At 41.5% G+C, this 26,243-nt stretch overlaps 1 protein-coding gene across 4 annotated transcripts in view; it reads left to right on the top strand.

Annotated features, from left to right (window-relative positions):
• Positions 1–26,243, top strand: part of TEX28 (testis expressed 28) — an 85,101-nt gene that overhangs the window by 49,574 nt on the left and 9,284 nt on the right. For all 4 annotated transcript variants that reach the window (XM_077146665.1, XM_077146666.1, XM_077146663.1 and 1 more), the window contains 2 exons: positions 88–187; positions 5,011–5,741. In XM_077146665.1, coding sequence (XP_077002780.1) covers positions 176–187; positions 5,011–5,741 — 743 coding nt within the window. In that variant the 5' untranslated portion in view covers positions 88–175. The remainder of the gene's footprint in view (positions 1–87; positions 188–5,010; positions 5,742–26,243) is intronic.

Below are 26,243 nucleotides of genomic sequence, written 5' to 3'. Positions count from 1 at the left end.
CTGGTTTCCAGCGTATTGCTGAAAAGTCTAAAGAAGATTCTAATTTCATATTCTTTGTTTGTGACCTATTGTTTTCCTCTTTGACAGTTATTCTCTCAGCATATCGAAGATATTATTCATCTGTCTTCTGGATTTCATTGATGCTGTTGACAAGTCAGCTTTCAGGTTAAGAGTCATGGCTTTAAAGGTAATCAGCTTTTTTCCTCCCTCTGGCTTGCTTTTTTTTTTTTTTTTTCATAACAAGGCACAAATGATGTCCTCTCTTTTCTCTTCTCAGTTCCATTGACTTCTTTTTTTTACATGGGCAGACTCCAGGAATGACTTCTTTTTAAAAAAATATTTTTATTGTAAACATTAACGAATAAACATTCTTGACATACAAACATTCTATACATGGTGTATAATCAGTGGCTCACAATATCATCACATAGTTGTGTATTCATCACCATGATCATTTTTTTGAACATTTGCATCTCTCCAGCAAATGAAAGAAAAAAGAAGAAACTCATATATCCCATACCCCTTACCCCTCCTTCTCATTGACCACTAGATTTCAATTTATTCAATTTATTTTAACCTTTGCTCCCCCTTTTATGTGTTTATTTTTTATCCATATATTTTACTCATCTTTCCATACCCTAGATAAAAGGAGCATCAGACACAAGGTTTTCACAATCACACAGTCACATTGTAAAAGCTATATCATTATACAATCATCTTCAAGAAACATGGTTTCTGGCACACAACTTTACAGTTTCAGGTACTTCCCTCTAGCCATATACTAAAAAGGGGATAACTATATAAAGCTTATGAATAACCTCCAAGATGACCTCTCGACTCGGTTTGAAATCTTTCAGCCACCGAAACTTTATTTTGTCTCATTTCTCTCTTCCCACATTTGGTCAAGAAGGTTTTCTCAATTCCTTGATGCCGAGTCCTAGCTCATCCCAGGATTTCTGCCCCACGTTACCAGGGAGGTTTACACCCCTGAGAGTCATGTCCCACGTTGGAGGCGGGGGAGGGCAGTGTGTTTACTTGCCGTGTCAGCTTAGAGAGAGAGAGAGGCCATATCTGAGCAACAAAGGGGATTCTCTGGGGGTGATTGTTAGGCCTAATTTTAAGTAGGCTTAGCCTATCCTTTGCAGGAATGTTTCATGGGGAGAACCCCAAGATTGAGAGTTCAGCCTATTGATTTGATTGTCCCTGCTGCTTGCGAGAATATCAGGAATTCTCCAAATGGGAAGCTAAATACTTCCCCCTTTCTTCCCATTCCCCCAAGGGGACTTTGCAAATACTTCTTTATTCACTGCTCAAATCACTCTGGGTTTTATCAGGGCATCACACTAACCTGGACAAACCATCATTATACACACTAGGCATTCCTAAATTATACCATCTCAGTCTTTAATGTCTGTCTTTCCTTCTGGTTTCTTATATGCCCCCAATCCTTCTCCCTCTATCATTCTTACATTCAGCTTCACTCAGTGTACTTACATTATTGTATTACAATCAGGTAGTATTGTGCTATCCATTTCTGAATTTTTACAATCAGTTCTGTTGTGAAATCTGTATAACTTCAGCATCTGGCTTGCTTTTAAGATCTGATCTTTGTCTTTGATATTCTGCCATTTAACTATGATATGTATAGGTGTGGACTTATTTCTATTTTTCCTGTTTGGGATTTGTTGGGCTCCTCGGATTTGTGGATTTGGGTCTTTCAATGGTTCTAGAAAATTCTTAGTGAATGTTCTTAAAATATTGCTGCTGTTTCATCATTCTCTGTGTCTTCGTCCCTCAGTATTTCAATTCCATTTTTTGTTAAACCTTCTCAGTCTCTCTTCTATATCTTCTGTATTTCAAATTCAAAAATTATTCTTTTTTGTGTGCCTCTGTGCTGTATTCTGGATACCTTCTTTAGTTATGTTTTGCAGTTTACTGATTCTGTCTCCAGCCATAGCCAATCTGTTAAATCCACTGGACATTTTAAAACTTTTAAAAATTGTGAAACCTGACATATGAACATAAAGTCACATATGGCACCAACATACAGCTAACAAAGCATTGCAAGTGAATGCACATTTAACCAGTACTCAGATGGGGCACCCCTGCCTCCATATATCCTTCCCCAATCCCAATCCCAATCCCTCTTTCCGCCCTACTAGGAACCACTGCCATGAGCTTTATGGTACTAATATCCTGCATTTTTTTACAGCTTTCCCACCCATGAATATCCTCCCCTGCCCCAAACAGTATCATTTACTTTTGCGTGCATTTGAACTTTATACAAACTGAACCACATAGCATTGATTCTTCTTTGCTTGACTTCTTTTGTTCAGTATTTTGTTTATGAGATTCAGTCATGTTTTTCAAGATTGTAGTTCATTTTCACTGCTGGATGATACTATGTTATATGAATATTCTTCAGTTTACTTATTCTTTTGTTGATGGACAGGTGGGTTGTTACTGGTTGTTGGCTGTTAGGAATATTATCACACCTGTTTCCTGGGGCACATATGCACATTTTTCTGTAGGGAATATACCTAGGTCTGCAGTTTCTAGGACAGACAGTAGGCAGATCTTCAACTTTAATATATTATCAAATGCTTTTCCAAAGTGGTTACACTGCCATTAGTGATTGAGAGTTCCCATTGTTCCATGCCCTTGTCAACACATAATATTGTTGGTCTTTCTAATTTTGGCCAATCTGGTGGGTGTATAGGGATATAAAATTGTATTTTTAAATTGAGTTATAATTTGCATTGATAAAATACACAGAAACAAACCACTACAATATAATTCCTTCTGAATTGCCACTGGGAGAGCATTTTCAGACCTCAAACTCTCCTGAAGGTGCTTATGGTTTCAAAGCAGAATCAGGGCAGAGGCTGCACATAGTTTGGCCCCACCTACCTCTCCCAGCTCAAAACCCTGTGTTGTGCTCTTAGTTCAGCATGCTCCAGCTATGCTGTTGTTGCCACCTTTATTTTGGAGATTAGAAAACAGAGATCAGAGAGGTTTATGAGCTTGCCCAATATCACGCAGGGGTAGAGCCAGGATTTGAACTGAGGTCTATCTTTTTTTTTTTTCTCCTTCCTCAAGTTTCACTAGAAAATGTACCTGGATTTTTATTGAAATTGCATTACAGCTGATAAGTTATAAATTAATTTGGGGGAGAAATGATTTCATTACAATATTGAGCCTTCCCTTTTCTGTAACAGGTTACATTTCTCCATTTATATATGCCTTTTATGTCCTTCAATAATGCTTGGTGATTTTCCCCACGTAAGTTTTGCACATATTTCGTTAGGATTTATTCTTAAGCATTTTATAGGTTTTGTTGCTACTGTAAATGGTTATTCCAGTGTCTAGGAATGCTACCCTGTTTTTGTATGCTAATATTACATTCAGACACCATTCTGAACTTTTATAATCTAGTGTTTTGTCCGAAGATTCTCTTGGAGTATTCCATATAGAGATATTTTCTGCAAATAAAAGCTGTTTTTTCTCTTCCTTTCCAAACTTATACTTCTTGGATTTTTTATCTTGTCTTTCTTGCATTGTCTAGACCTCCCATACAATGTTAAATAGAAGCAGTGGTGGTGGGCTTCCTTACTTATGATCTTAAAGCTCAGAAGGTGTCCACATCTTCATTATTTTTCCTTACATTTTTAAAATTTTATTTATTTTTTTAAATACAAAAAAACACCAAGTAAACGGAAATATTCCTATTTTGATCATTCCATTCTACATATATAATCAGTAATTCACAATATCATCACATAGTTGCGTATTCATCATCATGATCATTTCTTAGAACATTTGCATCAATTCAGAAAAAGAAATAAAAAGACAACAGAAAAAGAAATAAAACGAAAACAGAATATATATATATATATACATACCATACCCCTGACCCCTCCCTTTCATTGATCACTAGTATTTCAAACTAAATTTATTTTAACATTTGTTCCTGGGGTCTATCTTGAAGGCAGTGCTCTTTCTGTTACCCCCTCAGCACATGAGAGTCTATTTTTCTGTTACAAGAGACTTTTCCACCCCGAACGGTCGGCAGCATGTGGATTCTGTACCACAAAGCAGGTGCTGTGTAAATATTGGTTGAATGAATGAATGAACTGGTTAGAATGGAAGTATCCCTGCCTGCCTCTCCTATCTCCCCAGGAGTAGCAACAGAGCAAGCTGTGTCGGTAGTGAATGAGTTCATTCCATACTTCAGGACACCTCTTTATCAATTGAGACACAATTCGCAAAACTTGGAAGAGAAAATAGGAGGAGGAGGTGCCAAAGCATGCAGGGGAGATTGGGGAGGAATTCTAGCCATCTCTAGTGGGGGCTGTAGGAAGGTGTGCCCTGTAGAGTAGGGAGTAGGGTGCTGAAAAGGAGGGGAAATAGCGACAGCCCCTTCCAACATGAAAAAGCTAGAACGGGCATAGCCCAAATACCCTGAAAGAGTGGGAGAAAGACAAAGGTGATGGTGGAGTTATACAGAGAAGGTAGGGTTTCCCAAAGGAATAAGAGTGCTGCATCATTATATCGATATTTCTTTTAGTCTCCAGTATTGTAGAGCAAGCTAGAAGTAAAAACCTGAAATTGGGAAATTGGACCCCATACCAAAGTCTGACATCTGTTCTACAACTAATTGCTGTGCTGGGCTTTGAGATGTATTACTTTTTTGTATATATGTTATTTTTCACAAAGAAGGAAAAAGAAGTCGATTGTGATGATAAATGCATAGCTATATGATGATATTGTGAACCACTGATTGTACACTTTGGATGATTACATGGTTTGTGGATATATAAAATATATCAATTAGGAAAAAAGGAGGGGAAAAGGACGTGGTAGGCAGACTCTCTCTCCCCAGTTTGCCTTGAGTCCAACCTAAATGCACAAACCTTGCATATGTAAGTGTACGCTCAGATGTGTAAGTCATTTTAGAGCTCGAAACCATGACCTGTCCCGTTTTGTGATCGCTTGTTTCCACTAACGCAGGCCGAATACACGAAGAGCCAGAGCGCAACCCTCCCTTCCAACATCCCATCATGCCAGACCCTGGTGGCCAGCGAGAATGGCCCCGGCGGCCACCCCAGCCTCCCGGACGGGCTCCTGTCTCGGAACTTACAGGATAGCATCAAGCACCGCATCCTCTATCTGTCCGAGCAGCTGCGGGTGGAGAAGGCCAGTCGGGATGAGAACATTGTGGGCTACCTCAAGCTGGTGTCCAAGGCCGACCGGCACCAGGCCCCGCACGTTCGGCAGGCCTTTGAGAGAGTCAACCAGCGCATGTCCGCCACCATCGCCCAGATAGAGCGGCGGCTCCGCCAGTACCACCAGCAGCTGCAGGAGCTGGAGGAAGGTAGCAGGCCAAAGCGCTGCGTGCTGAGGTCAGGAAGTAGTCAGGACGACTGCAAGCCGCCCAGCGAGCGGGGCCCGAGTCTGAAACCCCCGAAGCCAGCTGGGGAAGACAACGTGTCCGCCAGTCTGTCTGGCGCGGTCGGACACTTCGCCCTGGAGAGCTGCTTCCCTGCTGTGCCGCAGGAAAAGGCCCCGGACGCCAAGCGGGTGGTCCAGCGACGCGCCCTGCTGTTGCAGAAGCTGAAGGAGGAGCTGAAAGAGGTCAAGAGGTTCCACCTCAACCTCCAGATGTCCTACCAGGGCCTAAAAGAGAAGTATCTGAGCGACCTGCAGCTGTGGCTAGAGTCACTCCAGGAGGAAAAATGCAGGTGAGCTGAGCCCCTCTGGTCCCGTTGGTTCTGGGGAGCAGAAGAGGCCAACCCAAAGGACCGCACTGGGAGGATGAAAGGGAGCCTGGGATATCAGCCAGAGGGAGAGGCAGGTGGGGACGCACAGGTCTGGGTGTCCCGCCCCGCCCAGGCCTGCCCTGCAGGAAGCTGGGGAGTGGGGTGGCTCTCCTCCCCTGGGACAGCCCCTTTCTGCTGTCATCTGCTGGTGGACGAGGCTGGGGAAGGACCGCTGGGTCCAGCCAGGCAGTCGCAGCAGCAGGGTGCACAGCTGGCGTCTCTGCCTTTGGGGTGGTGGAGGCAGTGGCGGTTTGGTTTTAGCCGAGTTCCTTCATTAGTTAGGGAGGTACTTTCTAGTCTTTGTGTCTTTGACTTCGGGCAGGGAACTGCCTCGCTGCCACTGGTTCTGGCTCTTTCCAGAGCTCATGGCTGGGCTCAGGCAGCAGACTAAGTGTTGGGTATTTGATCAAAAACTGGTTGCCTTCTGATGAACGTTCTCTCCCTTGTGCAGTGGACTGATTTGATTTTTTGTTGCGCTCTCTCTCTAGAGAAATAAAGGAAGAATGGGAGATCTCCTAAAAGAGGATTCCCTTCTTTCCTAGGCCGGGCACAGCTGTCCCTCTGATCCTTAAAACAACCTTGCACAGCTGGGAGACACTCATTTGTGTGAAACAAGAGACTCAACATTTTTAGGAAAAGAAACCTGCAATCTCTTTACTACTTACCCAAGTGGGAAGTAGCCTCTTCTGTCTCCACAGGGTGCTCTCCCCAGTGTCTACACGGCTTAGGAAGCCGGGCAGGGCAGTCACCAGGGCAGCACGGTGTCAAGTGAGAGAACCTACCAGAATTACAGATTTCTTTCAGAAATTATTTTCATGGGACAAAGAACCTGTATGAGTTTCTAGGGGCTTTTGTAAGAAATGAACATCAGCTGTGTGACCTAAGACAACAGACACGTATTCTCTCCTGGTTCTGGAGGCCAGAAGTCCAAAATCTGCAGGGCCACGTGCCCTCTGATGGCTGTCGGAGAGGACCTCCTCCATGTCCCTCTCCCCACCTCTCGTGGGAGCTGGCACTCCCTGGCATTCCTTGGCCTGTGGCATAACTCAGTCTCTGCCTTCATCATCACATAGCTGTCCTCTCTCTATGTGTCATTCTTTGTGTCCTCTCTCTGCTTCTTCTCAGAACCCAAGTCATACTGGATCAAGGGCCCAGCCAACTTTAGTATGACCTCATTTAACTTAACTAATTCCATTTGCAGTGATCCTGTTTCCAAAGAAGGTCCCATTTGTAGGTACCAGGAATCAAGACTTCCCTGTGTGTGTCTGTATCCAAATCTCTCCCTCCCTTCTCTTACAATGCCACCAGTCATTGGACGCACGGTCCACCCTCAGCCAGTAGGGCCTCATCTTAACTTGATTCCATCTGCAAAGACCCTATTTCCAAATAAGGCCCCATTCATAGGTACCAGGGGTTAGGGCTTCAATGTGCATTTTTGGGGGATGGGAGATGCAAATGAAACTGCTACACAGCCAAATCTCAAATCTTAGGACTCTCACAAGACCCCTTGATGAAATAACATTTCCAAGGTCAGATTTCTATTAAGCAAGAGCAAACTTGGTAGGAGCTCCCAGCATCCCCGTCAGTTGCTGTGATGCACAGGACTGGACCGGCTGGCTCAGGTTCGCCCCACACACCTGATCAAATTCGACCCTTCCAGCTGATGGGAGGTGGGAGGTGCAGGGCGGTAACCGCAGGGAACAGACCTCTCGTGGGAATTCTAAAGGCTGGCCTCTCAGGTGGCCCCCGCCGCCTCCACCATTGGACTGTGACATGCATGTGCGATAAATTTCTGTTGGGTTACACCACTGTGCTTTATATATTTATATATAAAGCAAAAAAGCAGGTCAGCCAAGCTCAGATTTACTGGGAGAAATGAAGAAAGAGCTGAAGATGATTTATGGAATGATGGTGGAAACAATCATGCATGTTGCTGGTGAGGGCAGGGCCCAGGGCATTCCAAAGGTGTGCTGGCCATTAGACTTCCTTCATCAGGGCAGGGGCACATTTTTCCAGCTTCAACCCTTTGTTAAAATTTCTTCTAAGCCTTGTATACATGAGCCATTTGCACACGTAGGAAAGTGCGTGTGCCATATGCGTTCAGCTCATCATGATTGTCACAGCAACTCAGGGCTTCACCAACCAAGATTTCAAACTCGAAGTCCTGTTACACTTCTCACAGTTTGATCCGTTTTCTTTTCTTTTCTTTTCTTTTTTATTTACATGGGCAGGCACCGGGAACCGAACCCGGGTCCTCTGGCATGGCAGGAGAGCATTCTTGCCTGCTGAGTCACCGTGGCCCACCCAATCCGTTTTCTTTTAAGAAGGCATTTTCTAAAGATAGACCATATGCTGGGTCACAAAGCAAGTCTTAAGAAATTTAAAAAGATTGAAATCATACACAACACTTTCTCGGATCATAAAGGAATGAAGTTGGAAATCAATAATAGGCGGAGTGCCAGAAAATTCACAAATAGGCGGAGTGCCAGAAAATTCACAAATACGTGGAAGCTCAACAACACACTCCTAAACAACGAGTGGGTCAAAGAAGAAATTGCTAGAGAAATTAGCAAATACCTCGAGGCGAATGAAAAAGAAAACACAACATATCAAAACTTATGGGACACAGCAAAGGCAGTGCTAAGAGGGAAATTTATTGCCCTAAATGCCTATATCAGAAAAGAAGAAAAGGCAAAAATGCAGGAATTAACTGTCCACTTGGAAGAACTGGAGAAAGAACAGCAAAATAATCCCAAAGCAAGCAAAAGGAAAGAAATAACAAAGATTAGAGCAGAAATCAATGAAATTGAAAACATGAAAACAATAGAGAAAATCAATAAGGCCAGAAGTTGGTTCTATGAGAAAATCAATAAGATTGATGGGCCCTTAGCAAGATTGACAAAAAGAAGAAGAGAGAGGATGCAAATAAATAAGATCAGAAATGGAAGAGGAGACATAACTACTGACCTCACAGAAATAAAGGAGGTAATAACAGGATACTATGAACAACTTTACGCTAATAAATACAACAATTTAGAGGAAATGGACGGGTTCCTGGAAAGACATGAACAACCAACTTTGACTCAAGAAGACATAGATGACCTCAACAAACCAATCACAAGTAAAGAAATTGAATTAGTCATTCAAAAGCTTCCTCAAAAGAAAAGTCCAGGACCAGTCGGCTTCACATCTGAATTCTATCAAACATTCCAGAAAGAATTAGTACCAACTCTCCTCAAACTGTTCAAAAAAATCGAAGCGGAGGGAAAACTACCTAATTCATTCTATGAAGCCAACATCACCCTCATACCAAAACCAGGCAAAGATATTACAAAAAAAGAAAACTACAGGCCAATCTCTCTAATGAATATAGATGCAAAAATCCTCAATAAAATTCTAGCAAATCGTATCCAACAACACATTAAAAGAATTATACATCATGACCAAGTAGGATTCATCCCAGGTATGCAAGGATGGTTCAACATAAGAAAATCAATTAATGTAATACACCATATCAACAAATCAAAGCAGAAAAATCACATGATCATCTCAATTGATGCAGAGAAGGCATTTGACAAGATTCAATATCCTTTCCTGTTGAAAACACTTCAAAGGATAGGAATACAAGGGAACTTCCTTAAAATGATAGAGGGAATATATGAAAAACCCACAGCTAATATCATCCTCAATGGGGAAAAATTGAAAACTTTCCCCCTAAGATCAGGAACAAGACAAGGATGTCCACTATCACCACTATTATTCAACATTGTGTTGGAGGTTCTAGCCAGAGCAATTAGACAAGAAAAAGAAATACAAGGCATCAAAATTGGAAAGGAAGAAGTAAAACTATCACTGTTTGCAGACGATATGATACTAAAGGGCGAAAACCCGGAAAAATCCACAACAAAACTACTAGAGCTAATAAATGAGTACAGCAAAGTAGCAGGTTACAAGATCAACATTCAAAAATCTGTAGCATTTCTATACACTAGCAATGAACAAGCGGAGGGGGAAATCAAGAAACGAATCCCATTTACAATTGCAACTAAAAGAATAAAATACCTAGGAATAAATTTAACTAAAGAGACAAAAAACCTATATAAAGAAAACTATAAAAAACTGTTAAAAGAAATCACAGAAGACCTAAATAGATGGAAGGGCATACCGTGTTCATGGATTGGAAGACTAAATATAGTTAAGATGTCAATCCTACCTAAATTGATTTACAGATTCAATGCAATACCAATCAAAATCCCAACAACTTATTTTTCAGAAATAGAAAAACCAATAAGCAAATTTATCTGGAAGGGCAGGGTGCCCCAAATTGCTAAAAGTATCTTGAGGGAAAAAAACGAAGCTGGCGGTCTCACGCTGCCTGACTTTAAGGCATATTATGAAGCCACAGTGGTCAAAACAGCATGGTATTGGCATAAAGATAGATATATCGACCAATGGAATCGAATAGATTGCTCAGATATAGACCCTCTCATCTATGGACATTTGATCTTTGATAAGGCAGTCAAGCCAACTCACCTGGGACAGAACAGTCTCTTCAATAAATGGTGCCTAGAGAACTGGATATCCATATGCAAAAGAATGAAAGAAGACCCATCTCTCACACCCTATACAAAAGTTAACTCAAAATGGATCAAAGATCTAAACATTAGGTCTAAGACCATAAAACAGTTAGAGGAAAATGTAGGGAGGTATCTTATGAATCTTACAATTGGAGGCAGTTTTATGGACCTTAAACCTAAAGCAAGAGCACTGAAGAAGGAAATAAATAAATGGGAACTCCTCAGAATTAAACACTTTTGTGCATCAAAGAACTTCTTCAAGAAAGTAGAAAGACAGCCTACACAATGGGAAACAATATTTGGAAACGACATATCAGATAAAGGTCTAGTATCCAGAATTTATAAAGAGATTGTTCAACTCAATAACAAAAAGACAGCCAACCCAATTACAAAATGGGAAAAAGACTTGAATAGACACCTCTCAGAGGAGGAAATACAAATGGCCAAAAGGCACATGAAGAGATGCTCAATGTCCCTGGCCATTAGAGAAATGCAAATCAAAACCACAATGAGATATCATCTCACACCCACCAGAATGGCCATTATCAACAAAACAGAAAATGACAAGTGCTGGAGAGGATGCGGTGAAAGAGGCACACTTATCCACTGTTGGTGGGAATGTCAAATGGTGCAACCACTGTGGAAGGCAGTTTGGTGGTTCCTCAAAAAGCTGAATATAGAATTGCCATATGACCCAGCAATACCATTGCTGGGAATCTACTCAAAGGAATTAAGGGCAAAAACTCAAACGGACATTTGCACACCAATGTTTATAGCAGCGTTATTTACAGTTGCAAAGAGATGGAAACAGCCAAAATGTCCATCAACAGACAAGTGGCTAAACAAACTGTGGTATATACATACGATGGAATATTATGCAGCTTTAAGACAGAATACTTATGAAGCATGTAATAACATGGATGGACCTAGAGAACATTATGCTGAGTGAGTCTAGCCAAAAACTAAAGGACAAATACCGTATGGTCCCACTGATGTGAACCGACATTCGAGAATAAACTTGGAATATGTCATTGGTAACAGAGTCCAGCAGGAGTTAGAAACAGGGTAAGATAATGGGTAATTGGAGCTGAAGGGATACAGACTGTGCAACAGGACTAGATACAAAAACTCAAAAATGGACAGCACAATAATACCTAATTGTAAAGTAATCATGTTAAAACACTGAATGAAGCTGCATCCGAGCTATAGGTTTTTGTTTTGTTTTGTTTTGTTTTGTTCTTACTATTATTACTTTTATTTTTTTTCTCTATATTAACATTCTATATCTTTTTTGGTTATGTTGCTAGTTCTTCTAAACCGATGCAAATATACTAAGAAACGATGATCATGCATCTATGTGATGATGTTAAGAATTACTGATTGCATATGTAGAATGGTATGATTTTTAAATGTTGGGTTAATTTCTTTTTTTCCATTAATTAATAAAAAAAAAGAAGGCATTTTCTGCAAAATTGAGAGGAAAGTCACTTAACATAAAATGAACCGTTTTGAAGAGACCAACTCAGTGGCATTTAGTCCATTCACCATGTTGTGCCACCATCACTTCTGTCTAGTTCCAGAACATTTTTCATCAACCCAAAAGGATACCCCAAACCCATTAGCAGTCACCCTCCGTCCCCTTCCTGCCCTGAGCCCCTGGCAACCCTCTACCCACTTACTGTCTCTATGATTTGCCTATTCTGGTCATTTCGTAGAAATGGACTCATATAATCTGTGGCCTTTGGTGCCTGGATGCTTTCACTTGGCAGGATGTCTTCACAGTTCATCCATGTTGTTGTACGAATCAGAGCTTCGTCCCTTTTTATGGTCCAATAGCATCGCACTGTACGGATGGAGCACATTTTGTCTATCCATCCATCAGATGGTGGTTGCTTTTCCATGCCTTGGCCCTTGCAGATCGTCCTGCTATGATAATGCAGGTACAGGTGTTTTGCGTGAATGCCTGTTTTCAGTTCTTTCTTTGATTACATAGTCCAAGAGTGGAATTGCCAGAAATACTGTAATTCTCTGCTTAACTCTCCGAGGAAATGCCTAGTATTTCCCACGGCGACTGTGCCATCTTTCATTCCCGCCAGTGACATCAGGGTTCCAGTTCCTTGCCTCCTTGTCAACTCTGGGTTATCTTCCCGTTTTTCTTTATTATAGGCATCTTAGCAGGTTGAAGTGGTTCCTCCCCATGAAAGCTTTTTTTTTTTACTTTTAAATTGTATCATATAACACACACAGAGAAGCAAAGAAAGAAAAATGCAATAGTTTTCAAAGCACTCTTCAACAAGTAGTTACAGAACAGATCCCAGAGTTTGTCATGGGCTACCGTACGATCATCTCAGATTTTTCCTTCAAGCTGCTCCAGGACATAGGAGGCTGGAAGGAATAAATGTTTTTTTTATATCATCACAATCAACTTTTTTTTTCTTTTTTGTGAAGAACAGCATATATACAAAAAAGCAATAAATTTCAAAGCACAGCACAGCAATTGGTTGTAAAACAGATTTCAGAGTTTGGTATGGGTTACAATTCCACAATTTTAGGTTTTTACTTCTAGCCGCTCTAAGATACTGGAGACTAAAACAAATATCAATTTAATGATTCAGCGATAATATTCGTTTGTTAAACCCTACCTTCTGTGTATAACTTCACCATCACCTTTGATCTTTCTATCCCACTCTTTAGGGGTATTTTGGCTATGGCCATTCTAACTTTTTCACGTTGGAAGGGGCTGTCAATACTATGGGGTAGGGGGACTGAATTAGCTGATGCTCTGGAGAGGCTGGGCCCTCTAGGTTTCAGGACTTATCTGGTCCAGGGACCCATCTGGAGGTTGTAGATTTCTGGGAAGTTACTCTAGTGCATGGAAACCTGTGGAATCTTACATATTGCCATAGGTGTTCTTTAGGATTGGCTGGAATAGTCCTGGTTGGGGTTTGGCAGATTACGATAGGTAGCAAGGTCTAACTAAAGTTTGCTTAACAGCAACCTCCAGAGTAGCCTCTCTACTCTATTTGAACTCTCTCTGCCACTGATACCTTATTAGTTACACTTCTTTTCCCCCTTTTGGTCAGGATGGAATGGTTGATCCTGTGGTGTCAGGGCTGTATTCATCCCTGGGAGTCAATTCCCACATCACCAGGGAGACTTCACCCCTGGATGTCATCTCCCACGTAGAGGGGAGGGCAAAGATTTCACTTGCAGAGTTGGGCTTAGAGAGAGTGCAGCCACATCTGAGCAACAAAAGAGGTCCTCCAGAAGTAACTCTTAGGCATAGCTACAGGAGGTAGGCTAAGCTGCTCCGCTACATACATAAGCTTCACAAGAGTAAGCCTCAAGATCAAGGGCTTGGCCTATTGATTTGGGTGCTCTAAAGTTTGATATACTATCAGGGGAATCCCTGATGCTTAAGTTTAATAGTTCCATATTTTCTCTCCTATCCCTCAAGGGACTTTGCCTATACTTTTTGATTATCTGCTTAATATACTCTAGGATGTAGCCAGACATTACATTAAGCTATACAGGATTAAAGGTCCTCATTCTTATTCTGGGCTCCCTGTGTTTCGATTGTTCAAATGAGCTATCCAGACAGGATAAGTTAGATTATGTGCTACAGAAAATTTAGGTTCCAGACAAAATAAACCTTTCTTCCTTTGGTCTCAAAGAGTAGGTGTGGTTCTGAAATACAGACAATGTCTTCCTTACCCCTGGGTTCCGAATTACCTTAATCCTGACCTGACTGGCTTCATTCTTATCTCTAAATACCAGGTTATATATATATAAGACAGCCTCTCAAAATCCAGAAATAATAATTACCACTCTGGACTAAATGTGTCTGTTATAAGAGCTTACAATCTAGGCCACTTTTTTTCTTATAAGCATTTTCTAAAGGAGACCATACATAGTCTTTCATTTCTGGCTTATTTTGCCTCACCAAATATCCCACAGTTTCATTCACATCATTGCATGCCTCATGACTTCGTTCCTTTTTGTAGCAGCACAATATTAGGTCATATGTTTACACCATTGTTCCCCAATCTACTTCTCAGTCAGTGCATCCTTCAGCCACCTGCATTCATTAGGCATCATGTATAATGCCCAAAACCCACAGACCATCAACACTCTCAACTTTAGATAATTTCATTGTTCCCAAGAGAAAGATAACCAATAAACACACCCTCACCAAATAGGAAACCTAAACTTCCCCTTAACTCTTGTCCCTCCCCCCATTATTTTCCCCTGCTGTTGCTGTGGTTGTGCTGATGTTCTGTTAAACATAACCCATGGCATACAATAGCGGTTTTACCCCGGGTCATGAACTTAAACATTCTTTATACAAGAATCATACCTTTGAGTAGTTCTTGCAAGAACTTATTTATATTTCTAGTGTTAATCAGTGAGACACATAGGTCTATACAACCCCTTTCAATCTTATTCATCTTCAATATAGTAATATTATTTATAGACCCACAAGAGAACCACCTTCACTTCTATCTATTCCCTTACATTGGAGTTCAACCTCATTAGCTAACCAACCGTTCACCCATCTCTAGCTTCTATATATCTGTAAGTCCCCTATATTCTGTATTATAAGCCTCCAGTTTTACCTTTACCATGGTCATAAAAGTGGAGTCATACAGTATCTATCTTTTATGTCTGGCTTATTTCACTCAGCATTATGTCCTCAAGGCTCATCCATCTTGTCATGTGCTTCAGGACGTCATTTTGTCTTACAGCTGCATAATATTGCATCGTATGTATATACCACATTTTGTTAATCCACTCATCTGTTCATGGGCATTTGGATTGTTTCCATCTTTTGGCGATTGTGAATAATCCTGCTATGAACATCAGTGTGCAAATGTCTGTTTGTGTCATTGCTTTCAGCTCTTCTGGGTATATACCAAGTAGTGCTATTGCTGGGTCATAGGGCAACTCCATATTTAGTTTCCTAAGGAACCGCCAAACTGTCTTCCCTACTGGCTGCACCATTGTACATTCCCACCAGCAGTGCACAAGTGTCCCAGTTTCTCCACATCCTCTCCAACATTTATAGTTTCCTGTTTGTTTAATAGCAGCCATTCTTATAGGTGTGAGGTGATATCTCATTGTAGTCTTGATCTGCATTTCTCTTACGGTTAATGAAAATGAGCATCTCTTCATGTGCTTTTGAGCCATCTGCATTTGCTCTTCAGAAAAATGCCTATTCATATCTTTAGCCCATTTTATAATTGGGTTGTTTGTTCTTTTGTTGTTGAGTTGTTTGATTTCTTTATGTATACAAGATATCAATCATTTGTCTGATGTGTGATTTCCAAATATTTTCTGCCATTGAGTTGGCTGCCTCTTCACCTTTTTCACAAAGTCTTTTGAAGTATAGAAGCATTTGATTTTGAAGAGTTCCCATTTCTCTATTTTTTTCTTTTGTTGCTTCTGCTTTGAGTGTAAAGTTTAGGAAGCTCCCGCCTATTACTAGGTCTTGAAGATGTTTCCCTACATTTTCTTCTTGAAGCTTTATGGTGCTAGTTCTTATATTTAGGTGTTTGATCCACTTTGAGTTAATTTTTGTATAGAGTTTAAGGTAAGGGTCCTCTTTCATTGTTTTGGCTATTGATATCCAGTTCTCCCATGCCGATTTACTGGAAAGACTATTTTGTCCCAGTTCATTGGCTTTGGGGGCTTTGTCAAAAATCAGTTGACTGTAGATTTGGTGGTCTATTTCCGTGCTCTTGATTCTATTCCCTTTGTCAGTACTTCTGATTTTGTGCCAGTACCATGCTGTTTTGACCACTGTATCTTTATAATAAGTTTTAAAGTCAGGAAGTGTTAATCCTCCCAGTTCGTTCTTCTTTTTTAGGATGCTTTTAGCTATTTGGGGTCTCTTTCCCTTTCAGACGAATTTGCTAACTAGCTTTTCCAATTCTTCAAAGTAGGTTGTTGGAATTTGGATTGGTACTGTATTGAATCTGTAGATCAATTTGGGTAGAATTGACATCTTAACTATATTTAACCTTCCTATTCATGAGCAGAGAATATCTTTCCACCTATTTAAATGTTTGATTTCTTTTAGCAATGTTATGTAGTTTTCTGTGTACAAGTTCTTTACATCCCTAGTTAAGTTCATTCCTAAGTACTTGATTCTTTTAGTTGCCATTTTGAATGGAATTTTTTCCTTAACTGACTCCTCAGTTAAGACATTGTTTGTGTATAAACGTTACTGATTTTTGCAAATTACTTTTATATCCCGCCACCTTGCTGAATTTGTTTATTAGGTCATGTAACTTTTCTGTAGATTTCTCAGGATTTCCCAGGTTCAGTATCATGTCATCTGCAAATAAGGAAAGTTTTACTTCTTCCTTTCCAGTTTGGATGCCTTTTATTTCTTTTTCCTTCCTGATTGCTTTAGCTAGAACTTCTAGGACAATGTTGAATAATAGTGATGACAGAGGGCATCCTTGTCTCATTCTCAATATTAGGGGGAAAGCTTTTAGTCTCTCTTCATTGAGTACAATGCTGGCAATTGTTTTTTCATATATGCCCTTTATTATATAGAGGAAATTACCTTTGATTCCTTTTTTTTTTTTTTAACTTGGGCAGGCACCGGGAATCGAACCCGAGTCCTCTGGCATGGCAGGTGAGAACTCTGCCTGCTGAGCCATCGTGGCATGCCCTGATTCCTATTTTTTGAAGTGTTTTGCTTTTTTTTTTGTTTTTTTTTTGTTTTTTTATCAGAAAAGGATGTTGAATTCTGTCAAATGCTTTTTTTTAGCATCAATTGAGATGAGCATGTGATTTTTCCCTGTCAATTTCTTAATGTGCTGTATTACATTAATTGAATTTTTTGTGTTGAACATCCTTGCATTCCTGGTATAAACCCCACTTGGTCATGGTTTATAATTCTTTTAATATGTTGTTGGGTTCGATTTGCTGGTCTTTTCTTGAGAATTTTTGCATCTGTGTTCATTAGAGAGACTGGCCTGTAGTTTTCCTTTCTTATAGCATCTTTACCTGGTTTTGGTATTAGAATGATATTAGCTTCATAAAATTAGTTAGGTAGTGTCCCTTTTTCCTCAAATTTTTGGAAAAGTTTGTGCAGGTTTGGTGTTAGTTATTTTTGGAATGTTTGATAAAATTCCCCCATGAAGCCATCTGACCCTTGGCTTTTCTTTGTAGGAAGATTTTTGATGACTGATTGAATCTCTTTACCTGTGATTGGTTTGTTGAGATATTCTGTTTCTTCCTGAGTCAGTGTAGCTTGCGTGTGTTTCCAGGAATTTGTCCCTTTCATCTAAATTGTCCAGTGTTGGCATATAGTTGTGCATTATATTGTCTTGCGATTTCTTTTATTTCTTCAGGGTCTGTTGCAACGTACCCTTTCTAGTTTCTGATTTTGTTTATTTGCATCCTCTCTCTCTTTTTCTTTGTCAGTCTTGCTAGTGGCCCATTAATTGTATTGATTTTCTCAAAGAACCAACTTTTGGTTTTATTGATTTTTTCTATTATTGTTTTTTTTCTTTCCTTCATTTAACTCTGCTTTAATCTTCGTTATTTCTCTTCTTCTGTTTGCTTTGGGGTTAGTTTGCTGTTCTTTCTCAAGTTCCACCAGGTGAGCAGTTAAGTCCTTGATTTTTGCTCTTTCTTACTTTTTGATATAGGCATTTAGGGCAATAAATTTCCCTCTCAGAACAGCCTTTGCTGCATCCCATAAGTTCTGATGTGCTGTATTCTCATTTTCATTCGTCTCCAGATAGCTACTGACTTCTCTAGCAGTTTCTTCTTTGACAGACTGGTATTTTAAGAGTGTGTGATTTAATCTCCATATATTTGTGAATGTTCACATTCTTTGGTGGTTGTTGAGATCCAGTTTCATCCCATTGTGATCAGAGAAAGTGCTTTGAATAACTTCAGTGTTTTTAAATTTATAAAGACCTTTTTTTTTTGTGCCCCAGCATATGATCTATCCTGGGGAATGTTCCATGAGCACTACAGAAGAATATATATCCTGGTGTTTGGGGGTATAATGCCATGTATATGTCTGTTAGGTGTAATTCAATTATCAAATTGTTTAACTTCTCTATTTCCTCATTGGTCTTCTGTCTGGGTGTTCTATCTATAGAGGACAGTGGTGTATTGAAGTTTCCTACTATTATTGTTGATAATCAGTTTTGCCAATATCTGTCTCAGGTACTTTGGAGCTCCTTGATTGGGAGCATAAACATTTGTGATTGTTATTTCTTCTTGGTAAATTGTCCCTTGTATTAATATATAGTGTCCTTCTTTGTCTCTTATAATATCCTTACATTTAAATTCTATTTTGTCTGATATTAGTATAGCTACTCCTGATTTCTTTTGGTTACAACTTGCATGGAACATCTTTTTCCATCCTTTCACTTTCAATCTATTCGTATTCTTGTGTGTAAGATGAGTCTCTTGTAAGCAGCATATACCTGGATTATATTTCTTAATCTATTCTGCCAATCTTTATCTTTTAATTTTCTTTCATGGGTTTTTTTTTTGTCTCTTTTTTAATCTTTTAATTGGTAAGTTTAGTCTGTTAACATTCAATGTTATTACTGAAAAGGCACTTCTTGAGTCCATCATCTTATCTTTTGGGTTTTATTTGTCAGATCTATGTATTCTTTTCCCTCTTTCTCTTTTTATCCTTTAAATTACTTTACTGGGACTTTTAAATTCTGTGCCCTCTTCCAGACTTCCCTCTCCAGTCTTTTTTTTTTTTTTTTTAACCAGCAGAACTCCCTTTAGTATTTCTTGTATAGCCAGTCTCTTCTTGACAAATTCTTTCAGGATTTGCTTGTCTGTGAAAATTTTAATCTCTCCCTCAGTTTTGAAGGACACTTTGGCTGAGTATAGAATTCTTGGCTGAAAGTATTTCTCTTTCAGGATCTTAAATGTATCATGGCACTGCCTTCTTGCCTCTATAGTGTCAGTTTGGTAGTCTGAACTCAGTCTTATGTGGTTACCCTTGTATGTAGTAGATTGTTTTTCTCTTGCCACTTTCAGGATTTTTCTGCTTCTCTTTAACATTTGACAGACAGATTAGTATGTGCGTTGGGAAAGGCTTATTTGGATTTATTCTATTTGGAGTTCATTGAGCTTCTTTGACTTGCATGTTTATGTCCTTTTTAAGGGTTGGGAAGTTTCCCCCCATTATATCCTCAACTAATCTTCCTAGCCCTTTACTCTTCTCTTTTGCTTCTGGGATACCAATGATTCTTATATTTGTGTGCTTTGTTTTGTCCATCATTTCCCTGAGATACCATTCAAATTTTTCCATCTTTTTTGCCATTTGCTATTTTGAGTCTTCGATGTCAGTTATCCTGTCCTCTATATCACTTATTCTTTCTTCTGTCTCTTCAAATCTGCTGTTGTGTGTCTCTAGTATGTTTTTTATTTGGTCTACAGCATCTTTAATCTCTATGATATCTGTTATTTTTCTATTTATTCTTTCAAATTCCTCTTTATTCTCTTCTAGTGTCTTCTTGATCTCCTTTATGTCATTAGCCATCCCGTTTGTTTTATTTAGAGGCATTATATGAACATATTTGATTAGTTGTTCCAATGTCTGTGTCTCCTCTGGTGTTTTAATTTGGTCATTAGGCTGGGCTATGTCTGTCTGCATCATGATATGTTTATTGATCTTTTGCTGTCTTCATGGCATGTAAATATCTTGATTGGCTTACTTTGGAAATTGACTTTCTTCAGTAATCTAAAGCTTTGTATTTCCAGGATGGATATGGAGCAAGATGCAGATCATGGGGCGGGATGCAACAGTGTGGTGATGCGTTGTGGCACAGGTACAAGTGCAGGCTGGGGATGCTATGCTGGTGCCTGTGAGCATAGATGCCCGGCGGCAGGACGATGTAGCTATGTGGGTGCACGGGTCTGGAGGTCGGCGCCCTGCTGTGCACTGTTCTAGGGCATGGGGCCCTTTGTGCGCATGTGCTGAGGTCAGGGCAGCAGGGCAGCATTGTGCCTGCATGGGCTGGGGGCGGATGTGGCCCAGCTGCACAGGTCAGCGCTTTTCCAGAGCTTGGGGGCATGACTGGGGGCCATGAGCATGCACAGATCTGGGAGTGCCAGTAAACTGATATACCCATGCACAGAGTTCAAGGGTGTGGAGTGAGGCTGCACGACTGTATGGACTGGGGGCCTGTGTAGCCTAGGTATGGAGGTCAGCGACTGCAGTGTTCCTGAGCTGGCAGCCACCTGCAGGGGGCAGGGAAGGGTAGGTAGGGCTCAGAAGGGGCGGGGCAAGACTGGGCCTGTGCAGGATTGGTGGGTTGGGCTGGGACAGGTGTGCGGGGGGATTGGCAATTGGCATGGGGGTATGGGGTGGGTATGTGCGTGGGGAGGGGGTATTGGTGGAGCACGACAGCGGGGGGGGGCACTTGGAGCACCAGGAGGGGGGCGGGTGACCGAGTTCAGGTGTGTGGGGTGGGTCATGGGTCATGGGCCTGCGCTGGTGAGGGTAGCGCCCTCAAACATCCGGTCTTGGCTTACTTCTGGGTTCCCGTCTCCCAGTCCCTGGACTCCTGAGGGCTCAAGCTTCCGCCTTAGGCTGTTTGCACCAGCTGAATGGTCTCCAGTTCTCTGCTTCTCAGTTCTGCAGCTTTTCCAAGGCTTTCTCTTTTGATCCTACAAAGGGCAGGGTCTCCATCACAGCTTCAGATAGACTCAGGAGGTCTGGGGGACTGGCTTGGTGTGACCCTGGTGTCTTCTCCTTCAAGATTTGGAATTATGAATCTTCCCACTGGACACTGAAGGGCCCCGGAAGACTCTTAACTGCTTGCTCTGGAGCTGCTTGAGCTCCACCCTCTTCCCCGTAAACTCTTCTCTCCTGTGCTGAGAGGATGTCTTCTCAGGAGCAGGGTGTGGCAGGGCCCCTGACTCCTCCAACCTGGCTGTTGCCGACTTAAGGACTCTCCACAGGAGGGTCTTTGCCAGGCATGTGTTCCTTCCTTGTAGTAACAAGGAGATGATTTGGATATCCAAGGAGGTAGAACAGTCAGTGTCCTGTCTCCTCAGTGACGCCAGACTCACCAGGGAGCAGAAGCCCTATTTCTTTATTTTTCTTTAATTTTTTTTTTTAAATATGGGCAGGCACTGGGACTCGAACCCTGGTCTCTGGCATGGCAGACAAGAACTCTGCCACTGAGCCACCGTGGCCTGCCCTTTTTAAAAATATTTTTATTGAGAAATCCCCACACACATACAGTCCAACCATATTATACAATTAATCCTCACAATATCATCACATAGTTGTGTATTCATCACCATGATCATCTTTAGAACATTTGCATCACTCCAGTAAAAGAAAAAAAGAACTCATACATCCCATACCCCCTTACCCCTCCCTCTTATTGACCACTAGTATGTCAATATACCCAATTTATTTTACCCTTTATTCCCCCTATTATTTATTTATTTATTATCCTTATTTTCTAACTCATCTGTCCATACCCTGGGTAAAAGGAGCAGCAGACGCAAGGTTTCACAATTACATAGTCACATTGTAAAAGCTTTAAAAGTTATATAGTCTTCTTCAAGAATCAAGGCTACTGGAACACAGCTCAACAGTTTCAGGTACTTGCCTCCAGCCACTCCACTACACCTCAAACTAAAAAAGGATATCAATATAATGCATAAGAATAGCCTTTCAGGATAACCTCTCAACTCTGTTTGAAATCTCTCAGCCACTAAGGCTTTATTTTGTCTCATTTCTCTCTTCCACCTTTTGGCGAAGAGAGAAATGACAAAATCTCATTCTCATGATGCTGGTCCCGGCTCATCCCAGGAGTCCTGTCCTACATTGCCAGGGAGAATTATACTCTCCCCTGGGAGCCATGTCCCATGTAGAGGGGAGGAGAGTGAGTTCACCTGCCAAGTTGCCTGAGAGAGAGAGAGAGGGCCTATTATGAAATATCTTTGCGGATCAGGTAGGCCTGAGAAATTCCAAAAATATCCATTTGTAAAAGAGATGGCATCCTAGGAAAGCACAGCAAGTCTTGAAATAAAAGTCTTGACTAGCCAGATCTCATCCTGAGTACTCCCAGGGGAGTCATGGGAAACCCCTTAGAGTCTTGTAAGGTCCAGGGACCATGGTGGGGTCTGGCCATCCTCTCTCCTGCAGGATGGTTGGCTGACCAGTACCTGATGGTCCTGTGAGGAGCTGGGTGCCAGGCCCAGCTCACCCCCACCCTGGATGTGGCAGGGGTAGCAGCAGAACCATCCTTACTGTCTGAGGCCGGCCTGCCCCTGATTCCATTGGCAACCTATTGGATTTCACCTTTGTAGCTCCTTCTTCACCTTTGTAGCTCCAGCGCTCTGTTCAGTGCCTGGGAAATCGTGCTTGCTGGGACACCTTTGTTGAATGAGTAAACTGGCCTTAGGAGAAAAGCGACCTTGAGGATGACGTTGATTCTTACCACACTCCTAGGTCCCTGGACCTAACTTCCATGGTACAAACTTGCTCAAGGCTCATCTTGATGATGGGATGGTCTCTGTCCACGCTGCCTTCTTGACTCCTCACAACCCTTCCTTCATTTCCTTTCTTACCTTAGGGCTTTGAAACTTACCTTTACCTCTCCCTGCAGTGGCCTCCTCCCAGTTTGTCCCTTTAGGCTCTACTCTAGTCTCCTCCCCTCAAAGTGTCTTCCCAGATCACCATATTTTATGGTCATGCCATTTCTTCTTCAAAAAAAAATGTGTAAACATTTTTTCATAGAGGTAAACTTTTTTTCCAGTGAAATGCACAGATCTAAGCATACAATTTAATGGGTTTTGACAAAGGTATGTCACCAAGGTCCCAATCAAGAGCTTTTCCATTACCCTAGAAAGTTCTCTCATACCCTCTTCCAGTCAATGCCATCCCCCCCCGCCCCAATAGACAATCACTTTTGTGGTTTCTGTCACTCTGGCTTAAGTTTTGTCTGTTCTTGAACTAGTATTTAAATGGAATCATACATTACAAAGCCTTTGGTGTCTGGCTTCTTTCATCCAAAATACTTGTTTCGAGAGTCATCCAAGTGGCAGCACGTATCACTAGTTCATTGGTTCATTCCTTTTTGGAACGGATGTGTATGGGGTTTTTTAATCCACTCACTTGCTGCTGGGGCAGGGAGGCTATCATGAATAAAGCTGCTACAAACATTCTGGTACACATCTTCTTGTGAAAACATGCTTTCCTCTGTGGAGCTGCTGGATCTTAGGGTAGGCGGATGTTTAACTTTTGAAGGACCTGCCCAACTGTCTTCCAACATGGCCTCACAGTTTTGCAGTCATTCTCTGCAGCAGTGTGTGAAAGTGCCAGTTGCTACACAGCCTTGCTGACACTTGGACAGTCAGTCTTTTACATTTTAGTCTCACTCAACCACAGCTTGGTGGTCTTTAAACTCCAATTTTTGTCATACTTGCCCACGTTTTCTCAATCTGGGCATGACTGACATTTTGGCCTGCAATTCTTTGACATGGGGGCAGCTGTCCTCTACACTGTAGGATGTTTAGCAGCATTCCTGCCCCCTATCCACTAGATAGTGGTAGCACCCATATTAGTTTCCAGCGATTGGGACATGGAGTCTCAGGGGGGCATTTTTTGGCCTATCACCCCTCCCCAGCCATTTGCGACAACAAAATCCTTAGGGCCAATTTTTTTTCTTTTCTTTTTTTTATTAATTTTTAAATTTAAAAAAATATATAACAACAAACAAATGCAAACATTCTTAACTTATGATCATTCCGTTCTACATATATAATCAGCAATTCACAATATCATCACATAGTTGCATATCCATCATTATGATCATTTCTTACATTTGCATCAATTCAGAAAAAGAAATAAAAAGACAACAGAAAAAAATTCATACATACCGTATCCTTTACCCCTCCCTTTCATTGATCACTAGCATTTCAATCTAAACTTATTTTAACATTTGTTCCCCCTGTTATTTATTTTTATTCCGTATGTTTTACTTATCTGTTGATAAGGTAGATAAAAGGAGCATCAGAAACAAGGTTTTCACAATCACATAGTCACGTCGTGAAAGCTATATCATTATACAATCATCTTCAAGAAACATGGCTCCTGGAACACAGCTCTACATTTTCAGGCAGTTCCCTCCAGCCTCTCCATTACATCTTGACTAACGAGGTGATATCTATTTAATGCGTTAGAATAACCTCCAGGATAACCTCTTGACTCTGTTTGGAATCTCTCAGCCATTGACACTTTATTATGTCTCATTTCGCTCTTCCCCTTTTGGTCGAGAAGGTTTTCTCAATCCCTTGATGCTGAGTCTCAGCTCATTCTAGGATTTCTGTCCCATGTTTCAAGGAAGGTCCACACCCCTGGGAGTCATGTCCCATGTAGAGAGGGGGAGGGCAGTGAGTTTGCTTGTTGTGTTGGCTGGAGAGAGAGAGGGCCAATTTTTTAAAGTCTTCGTCTGGGGTGTCTAGTTGTTTAAAGCTTCTGTGTGGGGGATGGAGCCCTGAAGCTTCTCACTCTACCATCTTGATCTGTTTGTCTTTTTGTTGTTCAGTTGTGAGAGCTTTTTACATATTTTGTATGCTCATCTCCGATGAGGTATGCAATTTGATGTCCTCAATTAGTTTTTCTCTCACTCCCCTGTTTTTTACATCGTGGCACTTCTCACCACCTGAAATGATCTCATTTAGGTATGAATTCAATCATATAAAATAATAAGCCTACCCAGGACAGGTTCCTTGTTCATCTGGGTCACAGCCAGCCACCAGCTTCTGGGCATAAGATGGCGGTTCTGTGAGTGAATGTTTAATTAATGATTCCATGTGCATCTTTTCTCCCTTCCTGAAGGGACCTGGCTCTCCCACTGGGCCGCCCATCCCTTCCTCCACCACATGCCCCAAGATCGTATCTACTGGGTCTTGGGAACATCAAGACAGGGTCAGGTGGGCTGACTGCAGACTTTGTCCTGCTGCCCCACCCCAGCCAGGTGTTTTCTGAATGGCCTTAGACCCGGTGCTTCCAGTTTGCAACCCTCGGTTTCCACATCTGTGAAGCGGAGGGAATACTCATCACACCATGTTCGGACTGTTGGGAGAATTAACACAATCATCGCTTGTCTTTCACCCTAAGGAGATGCTCATGAAATTCAATCTATAGCCCTTTTCTCCCACTTATCTGCGAACTAAGTACTTGAAAGATTAAAATGAACACTTTAGAGTTCTTAATGAAGTCATCAGTGCAGCCCCATCCCTGGGTGGGAGAGCGGAAGGGTTTGGTCAACACTTTGAACTGGTCTTGCCTTCCTCTTCTTGAAGTGCCTCGTGGGTGCCTCATCCCTGCTGCCCCCTCCACCTCTCCTCCTACATGGTCGCTCTGGTTCTCTGCCATTTTCCAGCACCCTCTCTAGGACCACTTCCACGCATCTGAAGGTTTTCCTCCATATTGCCTTCATAAGTGGCTGGAGGGGTTCAGAGATCAGAAACCGCTCAAGTACCCAGTGGGCAAGAAGTGCATTCTGACTTTGCACTTCTGGTTGTATCCCCAGATGATGGCCTTTGTGATGTTTTCTCATGGCCCACCTTGAACATGACACCCCCGCAGTGAGTATGCCTGGGACCCTCCTTCCAAATCTCTTTCCTTCTAGATACCAATCCTTGGGAGCCTCCAAATTGTGGCTGCTGTGTCCCAGGATGGCTCTGGGCAGTTCATTTGGAACTAGTTTCAGGACCATAAGGCCATGGTTAGCAGAGGCCTTTCACCATTACTCTGAGACCTCAGTCCCAGGGCTCCAGTCTTGAGCTGGTTTTTTTTGGCCAGGCATCTGCTTAGGCCTCTGTT

Source organism: Tamandua tetradactyla, chromosome X (assembly GCF_023851605.1).
Source record: "Tamandua tetradactyla isolate mTamTet1 chromosome X, mTamTet1.pri, whole genome shotgun sequence".
Classification (NCBI taxonomy): Eukaryota; Metazoa; Chordata; class Mammalia; order Pilosa; family Myrmecophagidae; genus Tamandua; species Tamandua tetradactyla.
Note: the sequence above shows the minus strand (reverse complement) of the source record. Positions and strands in the feature narration are given on the sequence as shown.